General features: G+C 37.2%; 2 protein-coding genes across 2 annotated transcripts; one reads left to right on the top strand and one right to left on the bottom strand.

Moving 5' to 3' along the window:
• Nucleotides 1-445: 445 nt before the first annotated feature.
• RYR3 (ryanodine receptor 3) lies at nt 446-14,531 on the top strand (the record flags this gene model as incomplete). Its single annotated transcript, XM_010193339.1, has 12 exons — nt 446-643; nt 1,003-1,133; nt 4,104-4,146; nt 4,709-4,836; nt 5,450-5,510; nt 6,519-6,665; nt 8,577-8,711; nt 10,415-10,571; nt 11,682-11,746; nt 11,858-11,958; nt 13,580-13,631; nt 14,436-14,531. Coding segments are annotated over 12 exons (1,314 nt in total), but the record flags the coding sequence as incomplete, so codon positions are not given.
• A 1,240-nt stretch (nt 14,532-15,771) lies between these two features.
• AVEN (apoptosis, caspase activation inhibitor) lies at nt 15,772-21,542 on the bottom strand (the record flags this gene model as incomplete). Its single annotated transcript, XM_010193338.1, has 4 exons — nt 15,772-15,890; nt 17,071-17,431; nt 18,917-19,012; nt 21,465-21,542. Coding segments are annotated over 4 exons (654 nt in total), but the record flags the coding sequence as incomplete, so codon positions are not given.
• Nucleotides 21,543-22,529: the final 987 nt, after the last annotated feature.

The raw sequence follows: 22,529 nt of genomic DNA, 5'->3' as shown, positions 1-22,529 counted from the left end.
TCCCTAACGTTCTGTGATTCTGTGAATAGTGAGCAAGTTGCTAATATGAGAACTTGGGATTCTTTCTAGACTCTGGTAATCAGGAATAACGTCGAAACAAACCTTAAATTCAGCCATATTAGATAACCCTGTCATTGTTTGGTTCTTCCAAGAAAACATTTTTGCATAACTTTTTCATTGTTTGTTTTGGTTTTACTATGGCACTGTTAAAGGAGAGATTTGTAAGCTGTCATATGCCTGTACTTGCTTTTTTTAGATTCTCTTTTCAGTGATATGAGATGATGTGGAGACAGACTTCTGCTGTGAAAATGAAGGGCATTACTGTTCAAAGCCAATGCTCTATCATCTTCCCATGGGCAGACTTTGCAAATATCTGTTGCCGTTATAGTAATGGAAAAGCTTTTAAGTTTATTGTGTGTTTTCAATGTGTGTGAATTTCTCGCAGGTGACAGAAGAGCCACTTGATGAAGTGGAGGAAGACTCTAATCTCTGGAACTCTTTTGATGAAGAAGAGGAGGAGGAGGGCATGGTTTTTTTTGTTTTAGAAGAAAGTACAGGTTACATGGCACCTGCTCTCAGAGCATTGGCAGTTATTCATACTATCATCTCCTTTGTCTGTGTGATTGGATACTATTGCTTAAAGGCAAGCTCTGAATCTTATTACTGGTCTATTATTTGTTAAAAAACATCAGCTATGATTTTTGGAGCTAATACTGGAAAGCCTAGCATGGCTGGGACAGCTAACGTGAACGGACAAAAGGCATATTCCATACCATGTAATGTCATACTTAGCAATAAAAATTGAAGGAGGGAGTGAACTGGCTTCCAAAGTGGTCATTGCTCACAGATTGGCTAGGCATTGATCTGCTTGTGGGAGGTGCTAGTGTGATGTTTGGTCTTATATAGTATTATAGTATTACAAGTACTTAATAGTGTAGGTAGAAGTCATAGTTTCTAAAAATATACAAACCATGACAAAGATATCCACTGTCATTTTCATAGGTCCCTCTGGTTGTATTCAAGAGAGAAAAGGAGGTAGCTAGAAAGCTGGAATTTGACGGGCTATACATAACTGAACAGCCATCTGAAGATGACATTAAAGGACAATGGGATCGCCTGGTTATAAATACTCCGTATGTAAAATTAAATCATTATATGTAAACAGTCTATAAATATTATAGCTCATTAAGCCACTGATCTAGTACCTTCCCTACTTGCTACCCAGTTCATCTAAATGAAAGGAATTTTTCACCTTATATTGGATGCTACAGTTGTAGATTCTAATGTGAAATCCCATATTATCTGTTTATTTAATAAAAACTATCATAAGATGTATATTCCACCTCCTTTTAATTTTTCTAAGACTTGCAAGAATTGTGCATCTTACCTCACAAGCTCTCCCCAAGACATTTCACATATTAGTCACTACTGAGAAAGTTTTAAAAATACAACTTCCATCCTTTTCAGTGACTCATTTTCACATTCATATTGTATAGTAGTATTGTGCCTGCCTTTCCCACTTCTTGCTAACAAAATTTGTATATGACAAGAGTAAGTAAATCTAGTGTAAAATAGCAATCCCAGGATTTGAGTAGGTTTGACAGGAATTACTGTCAGGTTGTATGCTTTAGCAAGTACAGTAGTAGTCATACACTGATTCTAGGAGACTCAGCTGCTGCCCTGTGAGTGAATGCTACAAGTGTAGGCAAGAAAAATATCCGTAAGCTGCAGCAGTCTGTAGGAGTAACGCAGAGAAATAGAGCAAGTCTACTCTTTATTTGAAACAATACCTTGTCTACAGACTATTTTACAGAATTTACTCTTTGAAAACAAGTAGAATCACGTTTTGGTACTAATATTCCAAGGCTTAGATTCCTGTCTTTCCCTTATAGTATCATAATTTAAGAACAGTAGAAGAAAGCTGGAAAAGAGCAAGTTATTTCCAAGTCACAGAGTAGCTGTGGCTAGTATGTGCAGGTACAGGTATTTGATTTTAAATGCCAGGAAAAATGCATCAGAGTGGCAATATGCTGCCAAATAGCCAAAAATACCTATCTTATCAGTCATACTCAATTTTTGTACATTATAAACAGTACTTTCTTTAAAATTGGATTGTCTTAAAATATTGGACATTCTTGAATGCTTTGTTTTCCTACTCCTGCTTTTTAAGAATTTTCCTTAATTTCAACTAGAAGTACAGACTAGCACATATTACTAAAGTTACAATAGAAGGCAATTGGGAAACTGAAGAGCTTGCTTTATTTCCAACCCATTTCTTTAACTACTGATAGCAAGCTTTCTAGACATCCAGTAAGTGAATTAATGAGACATATTGTCAGTTTATCCCGAACGACATGCTGTACAGCCTGTTCTCAGCATGCTGCACTATCTACTGGAGATGAATAAAAGATTAAGGCTAATTTAAGCACGCTAATCCTTCCCTCTGATGTGAACTGCCTCTCAAGGTTTAGTACAGGTATTGTACCATCAGGTACCCAGTGCTGTGTATACGCTGAAATGTGCTTTCTATAAGTGGAAAAAAAATAAAATTAAAAAGGCAAAAGAGGTAACCTGATAAATGCAGCAGGGTTAGGTGTTTTTGTTAAAAGACACAAGCTGGCTACATTAGAGCTACTGGCTGAGTAAGAGAGCAAGCTGGCTACTTTGCTTAACAGTCTGAGAAATCAAGGAAAGAAATGACATAGAGCACTGGACCAGAACATTCCATCTGAGTCACTGGAGCCATTCACCTTTGTCTGGAATAATTTCATTCAGAACTTCAATTCAGAAAAATAAGAAAAATCAAGCAGTTAAGAGTAATTGGGAAGCTTGCCACATCCCAGCAGAACAGTGTTGTGGTATCTCATTCTTGATGTTAACACTTGCTTTGTTTTACCAATACTGTCCTTTAGTTTTAGCAGTTATTTTTCTTTTTTACCTTCCTGCATATTTGCTCTACTCAGTGTTACATCCAGGTAATGCAGAGAGATCAACCTTAAATTTTGTAATGTTTCCTGGTAATTGGCATTCTTCAAAATTGACATAATATACAGTAAGACCAGCAGAATAAAGAATTCCTGGGCACTGCTATTCATAAGACAGTTCAAGAAAAATATTTGTTATAATCAAGCAGAAGATCAGTGAAATGTCACTGATAAAGAGAACGCTGTCTTTTCCTTGCGGGTCAAAGCTGGTGTATTTCCTAGTGTCTGATGTAAGAACTCCCCTGGCTAAAACTGGTTGTGACTGAAGCATCATGGTTGCTTACTACTCTCAAAAAAGCAGGGAATTTTCAATAAAAGATACCCTGACACTGCTTCAATATTTTAGATCTACTGCTTCATTTCTTTCTCTTTTCAACAGCTTTTCTTTTAATTACCAGCGTGGGCATGGCTACTTAGAGGCACATGAAGCAAAATGCTCTTTAGCTGAGCTGTCTTGCAGCTTGAGAATTATAAATGTTTTTTATCTTGTTTTGTTCTGAGATGTCAGATCCAGTAACAGCGGTATGATACATCTGAGAACAAGATTACCAGTAACCCCTGCTTTTGCCAATGATATTTGCAATTTTCTGGTGGACTTTGTTTGTTTTAAATTTTAATTTTATGTTGGCAAACTGTTCACTTGTTCCCAAGTAACTGTTTGACTTCTATTTGAAATGTAATACAGTGAACTTCAAAATTATTTATGCTACCAGACTCTCTTATTTTCCTCTGAAAATTATTGTCCCCATTGATTTTATGGCTAGAAGCAATAGGGTATTTTTTAGGAGATGAATGATACTACCTGCTATTATTGAGTTGTTAGGCTCATTAGGTGAGAGTATTTAGCCTGCTGTTCTTTTGTAGCCAATCATATTTGTGGATGTGAAAAATAAAAGAGATGGGGTGGGAGATGATATTGCAGTAAATGACGATTAATAACAGCTGTTGTCCACATGAAAAAAAAAGGTTCTCATAATTTGAAGTGCAGTGTGTGAGTGAATGAAAAGGTACCAGAACCTGCAGTGATCAGGAACACGGTATTGTCTTGTTTTGGTTGTTTTTTATTTCTTTCTCCTAAGAAGTTAGATAACTTGAGATGTCTTTACCTTATCTATGTAGGTCCTTTCCTAACAATTACTGGGACAAATTTGTAAAACGGAAGGTAGGCTTTTTATATTTCTATTATTTTAATCATAGCAATAATCTACTATTCAGTTAATTCAGATCGTTATGAATAATGTACTTCTGTACTCATACAACTAACCGAGAACTGAAATTTGTTTTATTGGAGTCTCGTTGTGGTAATTGCCTTGGTGAACAGGCAGCTGCAGTGTAGGTGGGAGGAGGGAGGACGACAGAAGGCTGTGGTTTCCTTTCCAGACTCACGCATTCAAAATAACTTTGTGCTGTCAGTCAGCCACTCAGGTCTAATTTACAGCCATTGTCATCTTTAGGATACAAAACCCCTTAGTCCCCTAAAAAAAGAAAAACATGCCAGCTTAAATGATGGCAAATTATACATAAGCGTTCAGATAATAGCATTTAATGCTCCAATGTTTCTTTTTTATGCTCCCTCTGCCTGGCTTCCTGGGAGTTCTGACTGTTCTAGTAGCGTTAACTGTGAAAGACCTTTTTTTCCAATTTCTGACAACTACTGGCTTAAAGTAGAGTGACTGTCACCAAGGTTGTTCTCTGAGCAAAAACTTATCTTCTTACACTTTTAGGTTATTAACAAGTACGGAGACTTATATGGAGCGGAGCGCATAGCAGAACTTTTGGGTTTGGACAAAAGTGCCCTTGATTTCAGTCCAGTGGAAGAGAGCAAACCAGAAGAGGCATCTCTTGTATCATGGTATGACTTCTGAACTTCCCAGACGGATTATTTGTTGGCATCACTTCACTATCAATGAGAAAAATGGGCTTTATATTGAAACTGTAGTGATGCTTCCCTCTGCATGGAAAATTCAAATGGAGAAGTCTTCCCAGTGTGGAAGTAAAATAAAAAAGCTTTTTCATTGTTCTAAAATATACTTACACTTATGTTATAAAAGGAAAAAAAAAAATCACATGAGTTGGTGCTTTCCAATATAGCTGGGCACTCTTAATCAATGCAGCATCTGAAAGTTCTTTAGATGTTGGAACAGTTCATAAAACAAAGGACAGAAAAAGTATTGATAGCAAATATCTAGATCTGGAAAAAAATCAGAGATGTTTTCCTGACTTAACCCATCAGTGAAGATGAGAGTTTGAAAGTATCCAATCCCAGATGAGTCAGCGTCCTACAGGAGTTTGGTATATCTTGATACCAACAAGAGTTTGGGATCACTCAAAAACTAAACAGCTGATGTATATCACCATCTTCGGCAAACAAATGTGAAGTGCCAGACCTAGTTTGTTGTTTATACTTATGGAATTGAATACTTAATGTTGACACTGATGCACTTCAAAAATTTTGTGTTTCCTAGGTTAAGCTCCATTGATACCAAGTACCACATTTGGAAGCTCGGAGTTGTTTTCACTGATAATGTGAGTGTGTTAGCCTAGAAGAATGTGCATTGATATACTCTAAACATTGTTGTATGTCTTCCTCCATCTGCTTTATTTTAAACAGACACAAATATTGCATTACAGAGCCATTTTAAAATAGTTTTTTCTGTCCTGAGTTGTAGCAAATGGCTTTAATTTATGTTAGAATTTTCTTTTTGATTCTAGAGGGCAATATGCGCCTTCTCACCATTAATACAATGTCAGCATTTTGGAAGGTATTGGTACATTCATTTAATTTTGTAGAAATCAATATAGCAACCAAAGACGTCTTCTGTAAAATCAAGCACAGTGTACAGAGTCATCTTGTTTTATTCTTGGGTCATCTGTTTGACATGGTTGGTTAATTCTTTTCTTTCATATCTTCTCCTTTGAAAGGACCAACCGTGTATTAAAATTCCTTTTTTTTGTGAATCCTCTTTTTGCATCCTCTTGAGCATTCCCAAACAAACAAGAAAGCCAAGGTGAATCAAGATGCATGAATTCACTGTGCACTAAAAGCACACTGAGCCACTGTACTTCAATAAGAGCTTTCATGTCAAAGTGGCTTCAGGTTCACTGCTTGTTTAAAGAACAAGCTGTGGTGTGTGCCTTAGGCTTTCTGGGTGTCCTGGTTGATGTGGCCTGAGACTCAAACAGAGTGAAGTGCCTCAAGAGTAATACAATGCATTTTCTGTCCTCCTGAATCAGTATTAAAATTTAAAGTACTGTGTAACAAGCTCCACGACCAAAACAGTTTTAAGGTAGAGGATTTGGATGTTAATAGCATGTATGCTGAAACATTTAAATATGCAAAGACAAAGGTCTCATTAGCATAACTAAACACTCCTTAAATGAGCAGTGGAGATGATAAGACAGAGTACGACACTCTTTTTGAAGATGTAAAATAGAGGTATTGCATTCAGCAGATTCAAATCAGATCACGGTAGCATTATGATATCATTATGTTAGCACTTCCTAACATTCTGCTACTTTCCACTCTCTCTGCAGTCATTTTTATACTTAGCTTGGTACACGACTATGTCTATCCTTGGGCACTACAACAACTTCTTCTTTGCTGCTCATCTGCTGGATATTGCTATGGGTTTCAAGACGTTGCGAACCATTCTGTCTTCAGTCACTCACAATGGCAAACAGGTTAGTGCTACATGCAAAGGTTTGAAAAGGAATGCGTTTTGTAACAGTACTGGAAAAAATATTATGGTACCTGGGAAATACTGGAATGCAATTCCTTTTTATCATGATTGGATTAAAGCATAGATCCTACTGTATCTTCTACAGCACATTTAATATATGTTAAATCCTAGTAAATGATAACTATCTATGCCCAGAGTGCCGATAGCTGAAGAATTTTTGATCACAATACAAAAATATATCATTTTAGAAAAATACAGTAATATGAATTATGACCTAACCATCCCCTTCTCTATGCTCAATGATGAACTAATTGGTGATAACTATTAAGAATTCACAGTCTCTCCCTAGCTACAGCAGTAATAATGATCTAGGCGCTGAGATTTCAATACTTAGCTCGTAAGAATGTGCTTACAAGTGTGGGCATTCTGCACTGTGAAATATATTTATACGTCACTTTGTCATGCAAATATCAGAATAATAAAATCTACTTCCAGAACTAATTGTTGAACTTATGGAAGAACTCATTCTCTCACGTCTAAAGGCTCTGTGTTCCTAGCTAGCATACCAACAAAACCAAGCTTTTCACTAGCACACTTTTTAACTTACATTTAAGAAATCTAACAGAACTTCCCTAAAATTTAATTTCAAACATACACATTTCATTCCTTCTCAATACAGTAACTATGCCCACTCTTATGCTCTGTTAGATTTGTCAAAACATTTTAAACTATATAACATTTTGGAAGAGGTAGAAGAATATCCCCTTAGCTTAGGTCTGATAGATCCTTTGTGTTTGCTTAATCCTCTCTTTCAGCAGTAATTGACCAATGGAAGTTTCTTCCCTTATCAGGAAAGTAAGTTTCTAAAATAGTGCACATGGGAATGCTTTCAGTATCAGTGGACAAACAGAAGAAATATCTGGTTTTATCCCTTTCATTGTCCTCCAGGATTACCAGTCATTACTTTTAATGTAATGATTGATATATTTTCTTTATGAGAACTTTCCAAATGCAGTACTCAAAATTGAGCATAATCGACAAAACTGAATCAACTCAAGACCACAGCTTTTAGCACGCACTCTTAACAAGTGAAGATTAGTTTTTCTAATCCTGCTGCTTTTCTTGCTAGTAGATGTGAAGACTGCAGATTTTTCATTTGAAATGTTAACTTTGGGAGCATACTTACAGATCTGCAGAAGGTGATAAACTGACAATAAGGTTATTGTTCAATACTCTTTCTTAAGTTTTTTTTAAAAGAGCAATACCCATTGCTGCACTTCTTAAAATATGTAGCCTTCCGTAAGACATCTCCAGAGCTGCAAGTTCTAATGCCATCTCCAACAAGCAATATAATCTAATCTCATTAATGGCTAAACTTTTTCACCTAAGGATTTTATTTGCTTAAAAGCAGGACCTGGAAATTACTTACTTACTACTGTATCGATAGCTTTGCTAAGAGCTTCAGAACAGAAAACAGACTATGATAAGAAATAAGTCCCAGTTGAAATTATTTATCAAATTAACTCAAGAGGTTTATTTTTCTCATTTAATTGTAACTGTATTTCTAGTTTTTCAAGTTAGGAGAATTTAACTTTTAAATTCAATAGTGGAAACATTGCTTCAGTGATAAATAGTTTCTGTGCATGTAGCTCTGAAAGATGGAAATTATGTCAGTTTCTTGATAGGGTTTTTCCCTTTGATTTTCACGTGAGAGTGGGGTAAATTAACACCTCTACGCTGATTCAAGCAATAGAGAGTCCTCAAAGCTATCATAACTTCCAGCTTTAGTTGCCTTATTGGGAAAGGTAGAATGTGCTATGTTTGCAACACTTAAGGCAATATACTGAGCTGGCATGTCTCCTCTGGCAGAATGAAACTGAAACCTACTTTCATTTTCTGTCTCCATACACAGCTCGTGCTTACTGTAGGACTCCTCGCTGTAGTAGTCTATCTTTACACTGTTGTGGCGTTCAACTTCTTCCGCAAATTCTACAACAAAAGTGAAGATGAAGATGAACCAGACATGAAATGCGATGACATGATGACGGTAACTAAAACATCACTAGTGTGCTTCAAATTTGATCTTGAATTTTCAAATGAATACTTAAAAGTGATAAGCAAGGAGAGATGTTTTTGTTGGTAAATCCATGGGTCTTTTCTTGCTATATGTCATTTTGAAAATGTGAATGGTCTTGAAATTCCCTCTGTACTCTCCAGTGGTCTAAACTTAACAGTAGATAGATGATACTCAACTGTGTGGGGAGATATTCTGGATTTCTCCCCTAAATACTGTGGTGTATGATTTAATGCAACTATTTTACATAGGAAGATGGCAAACCCTTAAAGTATATGGAAGAAACTTCATTACAAACTAGTCAGCCCTGCAAAAAGAAGCTGCATTGGCACAGCACAAATAAAGCCATTTTGTTCCCAATACTTAAAAGTGTGCAAGCTCTTCCTGTCCTTATTATTTGAAGTATATGACATTATTAGCACTAGTTATAAAAACCTGCTCCAAGCTGCTTACAATTAGTAATTTAGTCATGAAGTAAGAAGTCAAGGGTGAGTAGAGAAGGGAGAAATAAAAACTTATTATGGGTGTTAATCTGCTGCTACTAATATCCCTTGTGATTTCAAACTGTTGCCACAAAATGTTTTTATGCCATATTAAAAGATATTCTACGGATACATATTATGGTATGAAGAAGGTCTGACTTTCTTACTGTATACAGAAAACAGCATAAGTTCAGGTATTAAAAAGGTAATATTCTGAGTTTGTGGCCAGCTCATTTCCTCCATGGAACAGTCACTCTCTGCCCTCTATGTCTAAGACAGAATAAAAGACCTTAGAGCAGAGGTGTGTCATAGACTTCACAAAATTATCTTCCCTATTCTTGAACTTTATTTGAAGTGTGTTCTTCAAACAGTCAGTGCAATTCAGATGTACAAATGATAGAAATTGTGAAATCTGCCCAAGCACCAATAGTTAACTGGTCCCCCTGAGAGCTGGGTAAAATGGTCTGGTCATAAAATACATGTAGGAGTAATTGGAATAATGAAACTATATTACATTTTAAACCACTCTACCAAGTGAGGTAAATCAATTCCAAGTTAAAATATGATTAAACTAGAACCAGCATCTTACATCAACAGTAAAGTTGCATTATAAAAATGCATGTATGGTGTTTGTTTATGAAAGACCAGATTTGTCAGGTTTTGTGCTGCTTATTCAACACCAGCTTTGCCGTCTAATGTGGCATCAGAACACTGGCTGGGCTTAGAGAGTTCTGTTAGCTGTAACCCACACTGTGTGACTGAAGGTGCTGACAAGATTCTGTAGCTGATGCATATAGCAACATGAGTAGTGTGCTGCTCCAGCAGAAGGTTCCATTCTAATATACTTATATATCTTAAATATCCAGATTTTTTTCTTTTTTTCCATGAAGAATAGTATGTTAAAAAATAAGACACACAGCAACATTTATGTAAAGTGATTTCTTTTGCGTGGAACTGAACACAGGCTGTGCTTCCTAGATCATAAATAATTTACAGTAAACTAAAGTAGACATCTAGTATTGCAAAATTAAATTAGCCAGAAACACACCTAAACACAGATACCTAAACACAGATCTACCTGTTGTGAATATGTCACTACTTAATTTATGGCAATATTTGCCCACATTTCTAAACTCCATTACAAGATTTTGAAAAATGGTAAATACATCTGTAATTTTCCTCTGTCTTTGTCAGTGCTATCTGTTCCACATGTATGTGGGTGTAAGAGCTGGTGGTGGCATTGGAGATGAAATCGAGGATCCTGCTGGAGACCCTTATGAAATGTACCGAATTGTCTTTGACATCACATTTTTCTTCTTTGTCATTGTCATCCTACTGGCCATTATTCAAGGTACTGCCACTTACCTCAGAAGAGACTGGTAGAATTTACTGTACTTAAGTTCTGCAGTGTATTTAAATCATATTTGTTTACGGCAAATTTAGCAGTATTGCTATAAAGACTTATTTCTGAGCTGATAAAATAATTAATTCTGAAAATTGTGATCTTATACTTAATTCATAAATAATGCATTGTCCCAAGTACTACACAAAGCACAAGAAACACAACTTACCTGGGTTACGGTGTTTATGAACACTTTGACAACTATCCAGCAGTGATGCAGCTTGTGCCAAATCACTGTTCTTCAGAAACATTTAAACTTGGAGAGCCTTGCTGTAAAGACTCCTCACACCTTTAGTTTGGAACACAGCTGGCTGGGGAACAGAGATTTTCCCCTTGGAAAGGGGAAGTGACATGGAGAAAGTCACCATGGCCACATACCCATCTCCTCCTTTCTGCAGAGGATGATTTGCAGTTTTAATTGGTTTGCAGTTGTGGTTTACATAGAACAAGATCTCGTTCTCTGACTGTCAGTATCCAACACTCACTGTATCAACGGACATAAGGCCATTAGGAAGAAACACCGTTTTATGGAAACCTAGTGGCAAAGAAAAAATATAACAAATCTACACTGAGAAAAAGTTACAAATGTGACAGTCCCCAGAAAGATCCAACTCTATTCTCAACAAGTTGGAAGTAGAATAATAATGCTTCAAATGTGAAGCGGCATCACAAACTGGCCAAGAGCCTGTGGGAGCAAAGTCATCTTTGTTGAACAAAAGCTGGGATACAAGAGTTCCACGAGAAGGAGAATGAAAACGAAATTCTTCCATGGGAACAAGAGAGATAAGATTATGGAGGCTTAAACTGACCCAAATAGAAGTACAGAAAAGCCTTTCCACTCTCAAGATTGTACTTGTATGCAAGAGAAATTCTTACTGCTTGGAATGCAGCATAAACAAATGATAGATGTCTGGACATCGATGAATGTGTAACTTAAATTTTTAAACTTAGACATAAGTACACTGAACTGTAGAGACAGTGGAGTATGTCTGACAGACATTGCTTGAAATACGAATATTGACAAGTACTAAAGTGTTGCTACTTTTCAATTTGAAATAGGTCTGATTATTGATGCTTTTGGTGAATTAAGAGACCAGCAAGAACAAGTGAGAGAAGATATGGAGGTATGTGTAAGCACACTACATTTTTCATTACTCTTATCCATCTAGATTGTTACTAGGTAAAAGTGTGTGTTTGAGTTAAAATTAATTTGTAACCACAACTTGTGTTTCCAGACCAAATGTTTTATTTGTGGAATCGGCAATGACTATTTCGACACAACCCCACATGGCTTTGAAACACACACTTTGCAAGAACACAACTTGGCAAACTACCTGTAAGTATATTTTCCTCCTGGAATTACAATGAAGAGACCTTTCAGCTCCAGTGTAACGGAGGTGCAAACGCTGCTGACAGTCCTAACCAGAATTCTGTAGAACTGAGGAATGTCTCCAGTCCTTCCCCTCCCCTACTCCACGCTGCTGGTTATCTTTGAAGTGCTCACCTTACACATGAGCTACCTAAGTAATGAGAGCTGAGGACACACCAACCCCTCGTTACTCTGGCAGGAAACCCAGATATCGTGGAATGATAGGGAACAACAGTTCAATAAGTTGCTTCAGTTTGGAAGTTTTGATTGTGTCACATTGAAGAGACCATTGAAAATCAGCCTCCATTTGACAAAAAGAAACCTAAACCAAAACATCAAAACAAACAAAACAAAAAAAAGCATTTCTGGAAGATTCCTGACAGATAAGCTACAAAAAGTACGGAACAAGCCTGATCCTATCATTCTTTAGCAATAGTGCAGCTTTCAAAAACCTCGAAGCAACCAGGAGTTGTGTGTGTTTAGACTAATGCCCAGACTCCCTAGACAGTGATCTTCTGCTTTCATTAGTAAATACAGAGCAGATCAATGAGGACATTTAAAAAGTTAATTTGGTGGCATTAGTTACTTGTAGAACAATGATAATTATATGAGCATTGTGCCAGCAGAACCAAAGGAGCTGAACTGGTGGTGTGTCTTACAGAAGTCTGGCTTTGGAATACTGCATCTGAACATTTTAAATTAAAAAACAAAAAAAATAGAAAGAAATGCATGCCTCCTGGAGTGGAGGCTGCTTTATTCCTTGCATAGCAACTGACACTGCAAAATCAATGCACATTACTGTTGTGAGGCAAATTTTCATTAACATCCATAATTTTACCAGTCTACAACCTCTAAGCTTTTCTTACTGTATTGAATTGCTTAATTGGTATACGGGAACCTGTAATGCACAGTAAATTAAAAATGGCCATTTCCTTAATATTAGGATATATAGTAAACAATCTTTCTAACCAGGTTAGTCAGACAAATGTTCAAGTCAAGTTGGTCTACATTCCCTTCTTTACAATGAAAGCACATACAAAGTTTAATTCCAACAGCACCGCATCCGAAGTGGCCAACCAAAGGCTGTGGTACACATAAACTGACCAGTGTTGGTACTCTGCTGCCTTCCCGATTAGTTCAACCTCTCTCCCTTTGAGTGAGCCCAGGTCTCTGAGACAGACAGGCTCAGCTCATGACCGGTATGGTGGGAGTGTCTGGAAATCTTGCTGCAGCTGAGTACTTGCCACGCTTCTTACATGGTAGCCATAGTAACTTCTTTGAAGGTGAGATGTTGTAGCATATGCACATAGGAGTTGGCATATGCCTAAAATTCAGGTATTTCTCCTAGCACTGAAATGAAGAAAATGCTAAACCACAGTTTTCCACTTCTACAGATTTTACATCTGTTAGCACTTCCACAGAAGAGCTGGAGGATAGACTTTCTCCTTTTACATAAGCACTTTAGGTGCCTACTGGTATCATGACTTTGCTGGTTGGCACAATCTCCCTCACATGCCCCAGGGAAGGAAAGGCGAGGCAGAGATGTTATGTTTTCTACACTCATACCTGTGTTCTGTGCTTGTTTCAGATTCTTTTTAATGTATCTCATTAACAAGGATGAAACCGAGCATACTGGCCAGGTGAGTAGAAAATAAAACTTAATTTTTTTTCTTAAGATTATCCTTCAATGTTTTTATCTTCTCCAGCCTTGTAGCTGCGTGCCACCAGGTGGAACTGACGTACCACCAAGGAGTGGCTGATGCCACCCTCCCTGAGAGCCTTCTGCCAGTGAAAGAAATGGAAGGGTTAAAGAAAGGGAGGGGTGGGCTGACAGCAGTGGTCACCAGTAGTCTTACTGTCATGTTGTATCTGAAATGAAACTCTGAAATACACCAGTTGTAGTTTATTCCCAAAAGATTTAACTAGTTAGGCTACTCTATGCATAGTCTAAATCCATGTATATATATATAGATAAGGTATATGGATGTGTGTCTCTATGTTTAGTGTTGTTAGGCCCTAGATGGAAAGAAATAAGAAAATATATAGGATTTAATTATATCTTCTCTCAAATAAGCAGCTGTTACGCAAACACTACAGAAGTACCTTGCATGTCAGTGTTTTCCAGGCAAACTAAAACATTATTTATATATGCAGGTTGTGTACAGGTTTGCTCTGACACAACTAGACTGATTAATTTACACTTGCTTACACAGTTTTTCTAACAGGGATTAAATTTCAGTAGCACTGAATCAAGAAAAGCACAGAGCAATGCTTTTACAAATGTTCTTGAGTTCTGATCTTTGAGTTTCAATGTCTTCAATGTCTTCACGTTTCTGCTTCAGTAACTGCTTCAGGCGCAGTACCTGGCTATTGTTAAAAGTTTTTCTAAAGCACTAACTGCAAGGTGTCTGTTAAAATAAATAGATGCTCTTTATCATTTTCAGGAGTCATTTGTGTGGAAGATGTACCAAGAAAGATGCTGGGATTTTTTCCCAGCAGGAGACTGCTTCCGGAAACAGTATGAGGATCAACTTGGCTGATCTCACAAAAAGAAATTATTTATTAATGAACTGCTAAGATCCAATATGGAAAAAACCCCTTATTTTCTTTTCATTGTGTAATTTCACAGCTTCTATTTGCTTTAAATGTCCTTAAACTTCTAAGATATACATAAAATCTGACACTACTTCATAGGTACAAAAAGCCTATCACATATGAAACAGGTCTTTGGTTGGAATTTTAATGAGAAAAGAGAAAACAATGCCAGAGTAGCTCGAGCCTTCCAGGTCAAACATGGTCTGAAATTATAGCAGCTTCTTAACCACATCATTAACCTAGTGTTTGGCAGTACAGTTGAAAGGGCTAAAAGGTGTCTTAATTGCACAACATTTGACATTTAAGAACTTGAACATCAGAGGCCACGCCTCAGAGAAAAACCATTTTAACTAACTGCTGCCCAGTTTTCCCCCAGTATTTGCTAGTGAATGTATTAAGACACAGCTTGAAAAGCTTTAAGCAGTTAAAAAGAAAACATTTTCAAACACTTTGTCAACCTTGAAACATTAAGTGCCTTAAAACCTCTGTAGACATAGCTATGCAAACTTTTTATTTATGTTAGTGTTCTAGATGAACCAATCCATTAACTGTATTGCTCTTCTGTCTTTCTGTATGGAATTGCACTTGAAGTTTGTTTATATACTACCTTCAATAACAGCTTATTAGATGCTGCTGTTAAAAGACATACACTGTATCAAAACGAATACAATGTAAATCTTTGGCCAAAATACAACAATGCTCTATGGTCATCTGCAAGTAGAAGCTGTTAGGATAATGCATTTTTTTTTTCTTCTAATAAAAAGTGCCACTGCAATAAAGTATTATAAACCAAGTATTATCTTTGCTGTCTTCTTTCTCATTTTTCTACAATATGGACATGTGGCATGAGGACGGCGACTAAAAACACATGTATTAATTGTTCATTCATAGCTTTATTTTAAGGACTACATAGAGCAAGCACAAGCTGAAATAACTGTTTTCATAGTGTGCCTGAGCCTGCATCTTTTGCAAAGAAAATCCTAATTTGATCACAAATTTTACACCTTTCTAGGCATATTAGCCTTGGAGAATTTTCAGTCACATCTAAACGAATTTTGGTTGCACGAGATTTGAAGTACCAGCACAGAAAACCAGGCATGTGTCATACTGAAACAGATACAGGAAGGTTCAACTTTGTCCCTAGTGTTTGCTATATTCAGTTATCCACACAGGAAAAATGGACCTTCAGGATATCATGCTGTCCAGCCAGTCTTCAAGCTCTTCCTCAGTAAGATCTTTAGATGCACTTTGCTGTGGCTGTGACACTGTACTCTTCTCCTCAGGCATATCTGGTTTTACAGGGTCTAGAAAAGTGAAAAGAGCAGACTTGAAAATCTGGAAACAATTCCATACCAGCTCTTTGTCCCAAATAATTTTGCTTTTTAATGCACAACTAACTATTTAAACACTCTCAAGAGTAGCGAGTAATATTCAAAAAATAGTAGCAACAATTAAAAAAATGAGGTGCCTTAATAAGCTCAACCAGAGCAAAGTGGCTTCCATCTGATTCAAGGGGTCTGGTCTGCAGCAGCCAGGTTAAAAGTGATCCCACTACTGCAATGCTTGCAGTCCTGTCCCATGCAGAGGTTACTGCAATGTAGGAGAGGAGCAGGGGGCCACAACAGCAGATGGCCCTGCATATGGTTACAGCATGACATGATTCAATATTCTCATGGCATCCTATTCTTGAGGGATTCCCACCGTGCTCTGGGGTGGAAAGCATGACGTACCCCTGAACTGGAACAGCATTCTTGAAATGCCTTCTGTAACAAGGCTTGCTGTGTTGCTTGTGGTGACATCTTACATGTTCAACCACCTTGGACTTCATTTTTAAGATAGGAAGAGAATCATATACAAAAAAATCAGAAATGCTAAAAGTTCTTCTGCAGCACCGGACTGGGGAGGAGTAGCAAACCCACTGTACCAAAACTAACACACAGGAATGTAAGTTCTAGGACTGCAAACAAAAAGGTTTGCTGATTTTTTCTGAAATATGAAAATTTCTGTATATATGATTAGTTTCCACACAAAACTTATTTTTTTTTAATCAATGCTAGTAAAGTTTGAAAACAGCCCTTATAACAAGCCATCAGAAACAGAAGAACTGACAGCTGTATACTATTAGCCCAGTGAACTAAGGGCTGCTAATGTTACACAAAACGTTTTATCTTTCTCTAAAATTCTCTAGCAGTACATTATGTTTTTTAAATTTTAAATTTTGCTCAATCACAAGACCAATGCTGTTCTGCAGAAGCATTTCTCTTACAACTTAAAATGAACTGAAAATGGTGAAACTTGTTCAGTGGGGAATTAAAACTGAAAAGGTACAAGTGGGCCAGAACACAGCCCCAGATAACTGAACTGCAGCGTGACAGATGACGACAGCAGCGCTGTTAACTGGCCCATCAAGAGTTCAAAAACATCACCAAAATGGAGAGCAATGGGATTTAAGTAGGGGCCTGCTGGGGAGAAGAAAGATCTTACCATTCTCCTTACAACCCATTTCCAAATCTTTCTCAGTTGATGCGTTGTAGGGTAATGCATCCGACACAGGGCTGTTTTCTGTACCAATGGGAGCATCTAGCTTTAGGAGAAGATCTAGTTCTTCTTCCAAATGGTCAGTCTCTTGCTTTGATAATGGATGAGCTCTCTGAAGTGGTTCTGCTGCGCTTGTCCTAGGACCGTTTTTACTTCCAGGCTTTGACGGAGCAACAGAATCACCAACGGGATGGGAGACCAGCACCGTTTGACTTTGAGCCTGAGGCTGTCGGAACAGAAACTCTCTCCTCTTGCTGTCTTCAATGATTTTAGATTTCATCTGTGGGAGCTCTACAGGTGTGGATGCCTAAGAGTACAAGAAAGGACTTGAGTCTTCCTAATGATTACCTCCACTTTTACTATTCTCATTGGGATTGCAATTCATGCTTCCTACACTTGATCACTTAAAAAGGTACAATGAATTTCAGCAAAATTGAATTCAGAAGTAAAAGTAAACTGAAGTTATCCCAACAAAAATTTACAGAGGCAACCACAAACTCCTTTTATCCCTTATTATGGGATAGGAGATTGCATGCTAAATCAGCAAGTTCACAAATAATTCTTGGTGAGTTACTTGAATCCATCTGTACTGAAATCCCACCAATACTATGGATGTTTGAATGACTGAAGTCGGAATTTGGCTAGAAACATTATCCCAATTTAGGCCTTCCTTCCAACATTCCAGTCTCGAAAGCAAACCATGCTACGGGTTGCTGAAAATCATTTAGCAAAAGTTACAGTACAGAGCTGTATATTTTGAAAAATGAAACCAAATTACAAAACATTATCAAACAGTGAAACAAGAAATAGCAACTCATGATTTAACCGTGGGATACAGATTCTGCTTTTATCAGGACAGTATGCTCTGTCTTAAGGGAGCTCGGCATTAATAACACTGCAGTAAATCTGATGACCACATCATCAGTCAGAACGACAAGAAAAATATTAAATGTCATAACACACACTTTATAACCCTGATAAAAGTTAAAGACCATGAATTTTAAGAAGCAAATTGCATTTAAAAGTAACCTTTATTTACAGATTCCCTTACATATCACATCTGCAGATGTATTTGAGCTCCCTTAAGACAGAGGATACTTGTGGCACTCACAGAAGCCCTTCATGCAACTCCAGACAGAAGTAAAATTCATTCTGTATAAGTCATATTTCTTCTTCCTTGCTTAAGCAAATGGATTTATTTTTTTTTTAAGAATTTTGGTTTTTATATTTAAGTCTCATTGGTTCTTTTGCCTTTACATGAATATTTTCACAGCCTGGAGAAACACTTTTTCCTAATATTCTGTTGGGTTTTTTGTTTGGGTTTTTTTCCTTCACCAGAGCATGAATGACATTTTCTTTCCCTGTCTAATTAACAGTTCTACCTGTTCTAACAGAGATGTAAGTTTGATTCATGGAATAAACATGTATGTTATATTAGCTACATAGAATAAGTCACAAGTAATTAACTGGAAAGAAAGCACTTTCAAAATTTTGGTGCAAGCCTAACAGCTGCTAACAAGAGAAGCAACTGAAAAAATGGAGCAATCATTCCATGTCAAACACTCGGACACTCAAATCTAATGTGCTGCACACCAAAGCATTTTGTTTAAAGCCAACAAAGCATAAAAGTGCTGGTAGAAGTACATCCCGCTTTACATGCCATTTGATATGCCAGCAATGCTTACAAAATACATTCTATGTATGTTTGAAGACCAAGTTTAAAGTAATCATTCTTGCATAGATTGCCTCACATAAAATATTTGCATTGTCTTGTGAAAGTTCACAGGATTACCTGCACAAGTTCAGCAGCTACATTCAACCTCACGTGGAGAGGCAACTCCTGAAGGGCTTGGACCAAAGACTGGCAGTCAATAGAAAATGCAGAAAACTGAAAGATAATTCAACACAGTCCATTATGAACAATAATGATTTTAATCTAGTGCATTCCCCTGTTCTACACATTCAAGGAACGTGAAAAACAATCCAATAAAATACAGGAATTCACAGTTTTAAATTACACATGCACAAAGCAGTTTGGCTACATTACCATATGAACACCTACAACACAAATAATCACTTAAAAGTTTAAAAACAAGATATAAATGGAATGCTCCTTAGGCAATGCGTTGACAATCCAAAGTAGGAAATAGTTCTGCAAGTTGACGGTGTCCTAAGAGGCTTTTACAACTCAAACATCTTTTAATCTGTGAAGATTTCTATGCAGTGGGAGCTGCTGTTCTTTAATGAGCAAGTTGCTAATATCGTTCTTCTAAGAAATCAACAACGTAGCTTGTGTGGAGCTCTACTGTCTTTAGCTCCCAAACAACATGGCCCTTTTTATCCTTCCCCTCCTTTTAAAGTTGTTTTGCTGCTTTGAAAAGCAAAAACTATGGTTACATACACTTCTAAAATTATAGTCAATATATTGAAGAAAGGTACTCTACTTCTGCTTAATTCCTTCAAAGGCAGCACTGTCACTGTCACTTACTAACGGGACAGTTATTGAAGTTTCCTTTTCTCTTGACCCTCTTTCTCTTTTTCTTGTCTTTAAACTATTAAAACCAAATTTACACAAAATGGACCAGCAATATTTGATGTTTTTACAGAACACTGTATTTTGGTAGATGCAAACAGATTTCAAGCTTCCAGTACAGCAGAACATTTTGAGCACATTCACCATGGTTGGAAAAGATAATTTGATATCCATCACATCTTTTAAAATCTGACAACAAAACTCTTAAGCTCAGTCTATACTGTTATTTTCATGGAAGTAGAGAAGCTGCTTCTAAATCTCGCTTAAAAGACAAAAATTTGTCCTTCTCAACACCTTATAGACTGACAGACATTTAGAAGTCCAAATACTCAGAAATTAGGAGAGAGTGTTTTGTGCCATACTGTAAGAGATTTGTCAGAGGAACTGACACTGCCCCCAAAAGCCAGGCAACAGGATGGCTTTTAACACCTGCACGCACAGCAAGAAAGGACAGCAAAGACATGGTGTGTTCTGACAGCATATTCACAAAATTAAAATTGATTTTTTAAAAAAGAACCATCTGAGCCAGGATTCAGACTAAAATTAGAAATCAAAGGAAGGGTAATAGTGACTACTGCAGTGACCTACTTTAAACTGCTTTAAGAACAGAGAAAGCCAGGAAACAGTTCGGTACAACAGATTTGGACGGGGCAGGACAAATGACTGCAGTTTGGTGCAGTCAGAGGCAGAAGGACATGCCCACCACAGCACACTTCACTGTGGGGGTGTGAGACCGGCTCCACAACTCTGCAGTCTCATCACCGGAATATTGGTGAAATCCACTGGCACCGTGCAGCTTCAGTCTGCTCACAATGGCTTTAGCCACTCAGAAATTAATATGTTCAAATCACCTAAATGCTATAATGACAAGCCTATGAGGAAATGATAAAGAAATTAATAATCTGGATGCTGACATCTTGCACACAAGGAGTGGGAGGAACAGATAAGAAAAAAATACAGTCACTGAAAGACTGCATCCCACTGAACAAACATATGATGGTTTAAACAAATGCTGCACTCGGCTTTATTTCCTCATTTCAATTTGACTTTGCGACTTTAATGTACCTTTAAATATCACTTTCCTGGGAATAATTATTGCTGATATTTCAGGAAATAAACAGCAAACTTAAAATTTGAATACACCTGTATTTTCATGAAACACTCAAGCACAGTTTCAGAGCGATTTTAAAAAAAGCTTGGAAGACAAAACTATTTATCTTGCGATAATTTAGGTGACTTACCTGAGGAAGACGGCTGCAGAGATTAAGACACATCCAGAAAACAGCGGACTTCTATTGCTTTCCTCCTTTTTATTCCAGCATAAAGAATCCACATACAAATAATCTAAAACCTAGCTGGTCCTACACTCATTTTGGGGATGAAGTTTCAATCGCAGGATATGAACTGTTAAAGAACTAGAACAAGCTTCACAGTCAAATATATCAATATACTCATGTAGGTTTTGTTACAGTCATTTTACTAAACTATTTTCTCTTGAATGCAGCTGAAAAAGGAAGGCTGACTTAATATTTTACTTAAGCAAAGTGACAGTCCCTTATTTTCCCTTCACTGAATGAATTTGCTTGTTCTTTTCTTCCGATATTACTTAAAAACGTAGCCTGCTGCTTTGATGAGTCTTCAACAGAAAAACAAGATCCAAGAGCCTCCAGCATCACAGACAATGTAATAAAAGTACACAGAATAAATAGTGCTATTATTGTGTTAAACTATTTGTTGCTGAAAGCACAACTGCCCAGGCGTTCTGTGACAGATCTGCACAAATCCATTTGAATGCTAATTCTGTTACCTGCTCATGGCACACGCTTTCTCTAGCCCACTCTTTCTCGTCAGCAAACCGGAACTGTGTGAAGGAACCTCCTGCAGAAAAGAAATAAAAAATACATTTATTAAAAAAAAAAGCAACTCTTTCCAAAGTTCCCAACCCTACAGAAGTAAATTCAATCAATAAACATCATGTCTTCAACAAACGTGTATTTAATTTTAATGCTGTTTGCATTCACAATATTAAACTTCTTTAAGCCGAAGTTCTATAGAAACATCTTTTAATCTCCTATTTTCAAAGCAGTACTGAAAAAGGTGCCACAAATTCAAAACTGAATGAGGAGGTGCTAGGTGCCACGTCAAAAAGCAAGCTTCTTATTGAAAAGTCCAATTTGGACAAAATACTAGTCAAATGTACAGTTTTCAGAGAGCATTTTTTATTTACAGCTTTGAATGTGCTCTAGATAGACTTTCTCTTATCAAAATGCAAATCTCTCTTAAAATGCACTATAATTGTCCTAGAAATCAGTTTGTACAGGCCAAGTAAAGACTCCTCGCCTGGCAGCTAAATTTTCCAACCTGTCTCTTCCTTGAACTAGTCCCTACTGCAGCATGTCAGCAAAAAAGGCATTGAACTCCAACTCACACGCAGAAGGGACTGAACTAAAAGAAACTTTAAATTGGGATAATTAGGCCACATATGTAACCTTAGTTATAGGATCTTCTAACCTCCTACCAAATTCCTCCAGGAAAGTAGGAACTTCCTCGTACTATAGAGGGCCTTGGGTTATTATTTTAGCCTAGGTGTGATATTTCTATTGCAGTACCATGCTGGGTTGTGAAAGACATTCTGTTAAATTTATTCACTCAAAAACCACACAAGAATCCCAGGAACTAAAAAAAGATTAGTAAGGTCTGTGACAGTGGAAACGTGAAAGCTTAGGGTCGCAAGATGATGGCCAAAGGTCTAGAGTTACAGAAAGCAAAGATGTTGCTGATGCAGAGTATGGGAGTTTAGTTAGTGCTTTAGAGTATGGGACATACGCTGCCTTAGACCATGCAGTTTGAGAACAAACAGCTCTTTCAGGAG

This window comes from Mesitornis unicolor, unplaced genomic scaffold (assembly GCF_000695765.1).
Source record: "Mesitornis unicolor isolate BGI_N332 unplaced genomic scaffold, ASM69576v1 C13689137, whole genome shotgun sequence".
NCBI classification, from domain to species: Eukaryota; Metazoa; Chordata; class Aves; order Mesitornithiformes; family Mesitornithidae; genus Mesitornis; species Mesitornis unicolor.
This window is presented reverse-complemented; position numbering and strand designations above follow the sequence as displayed.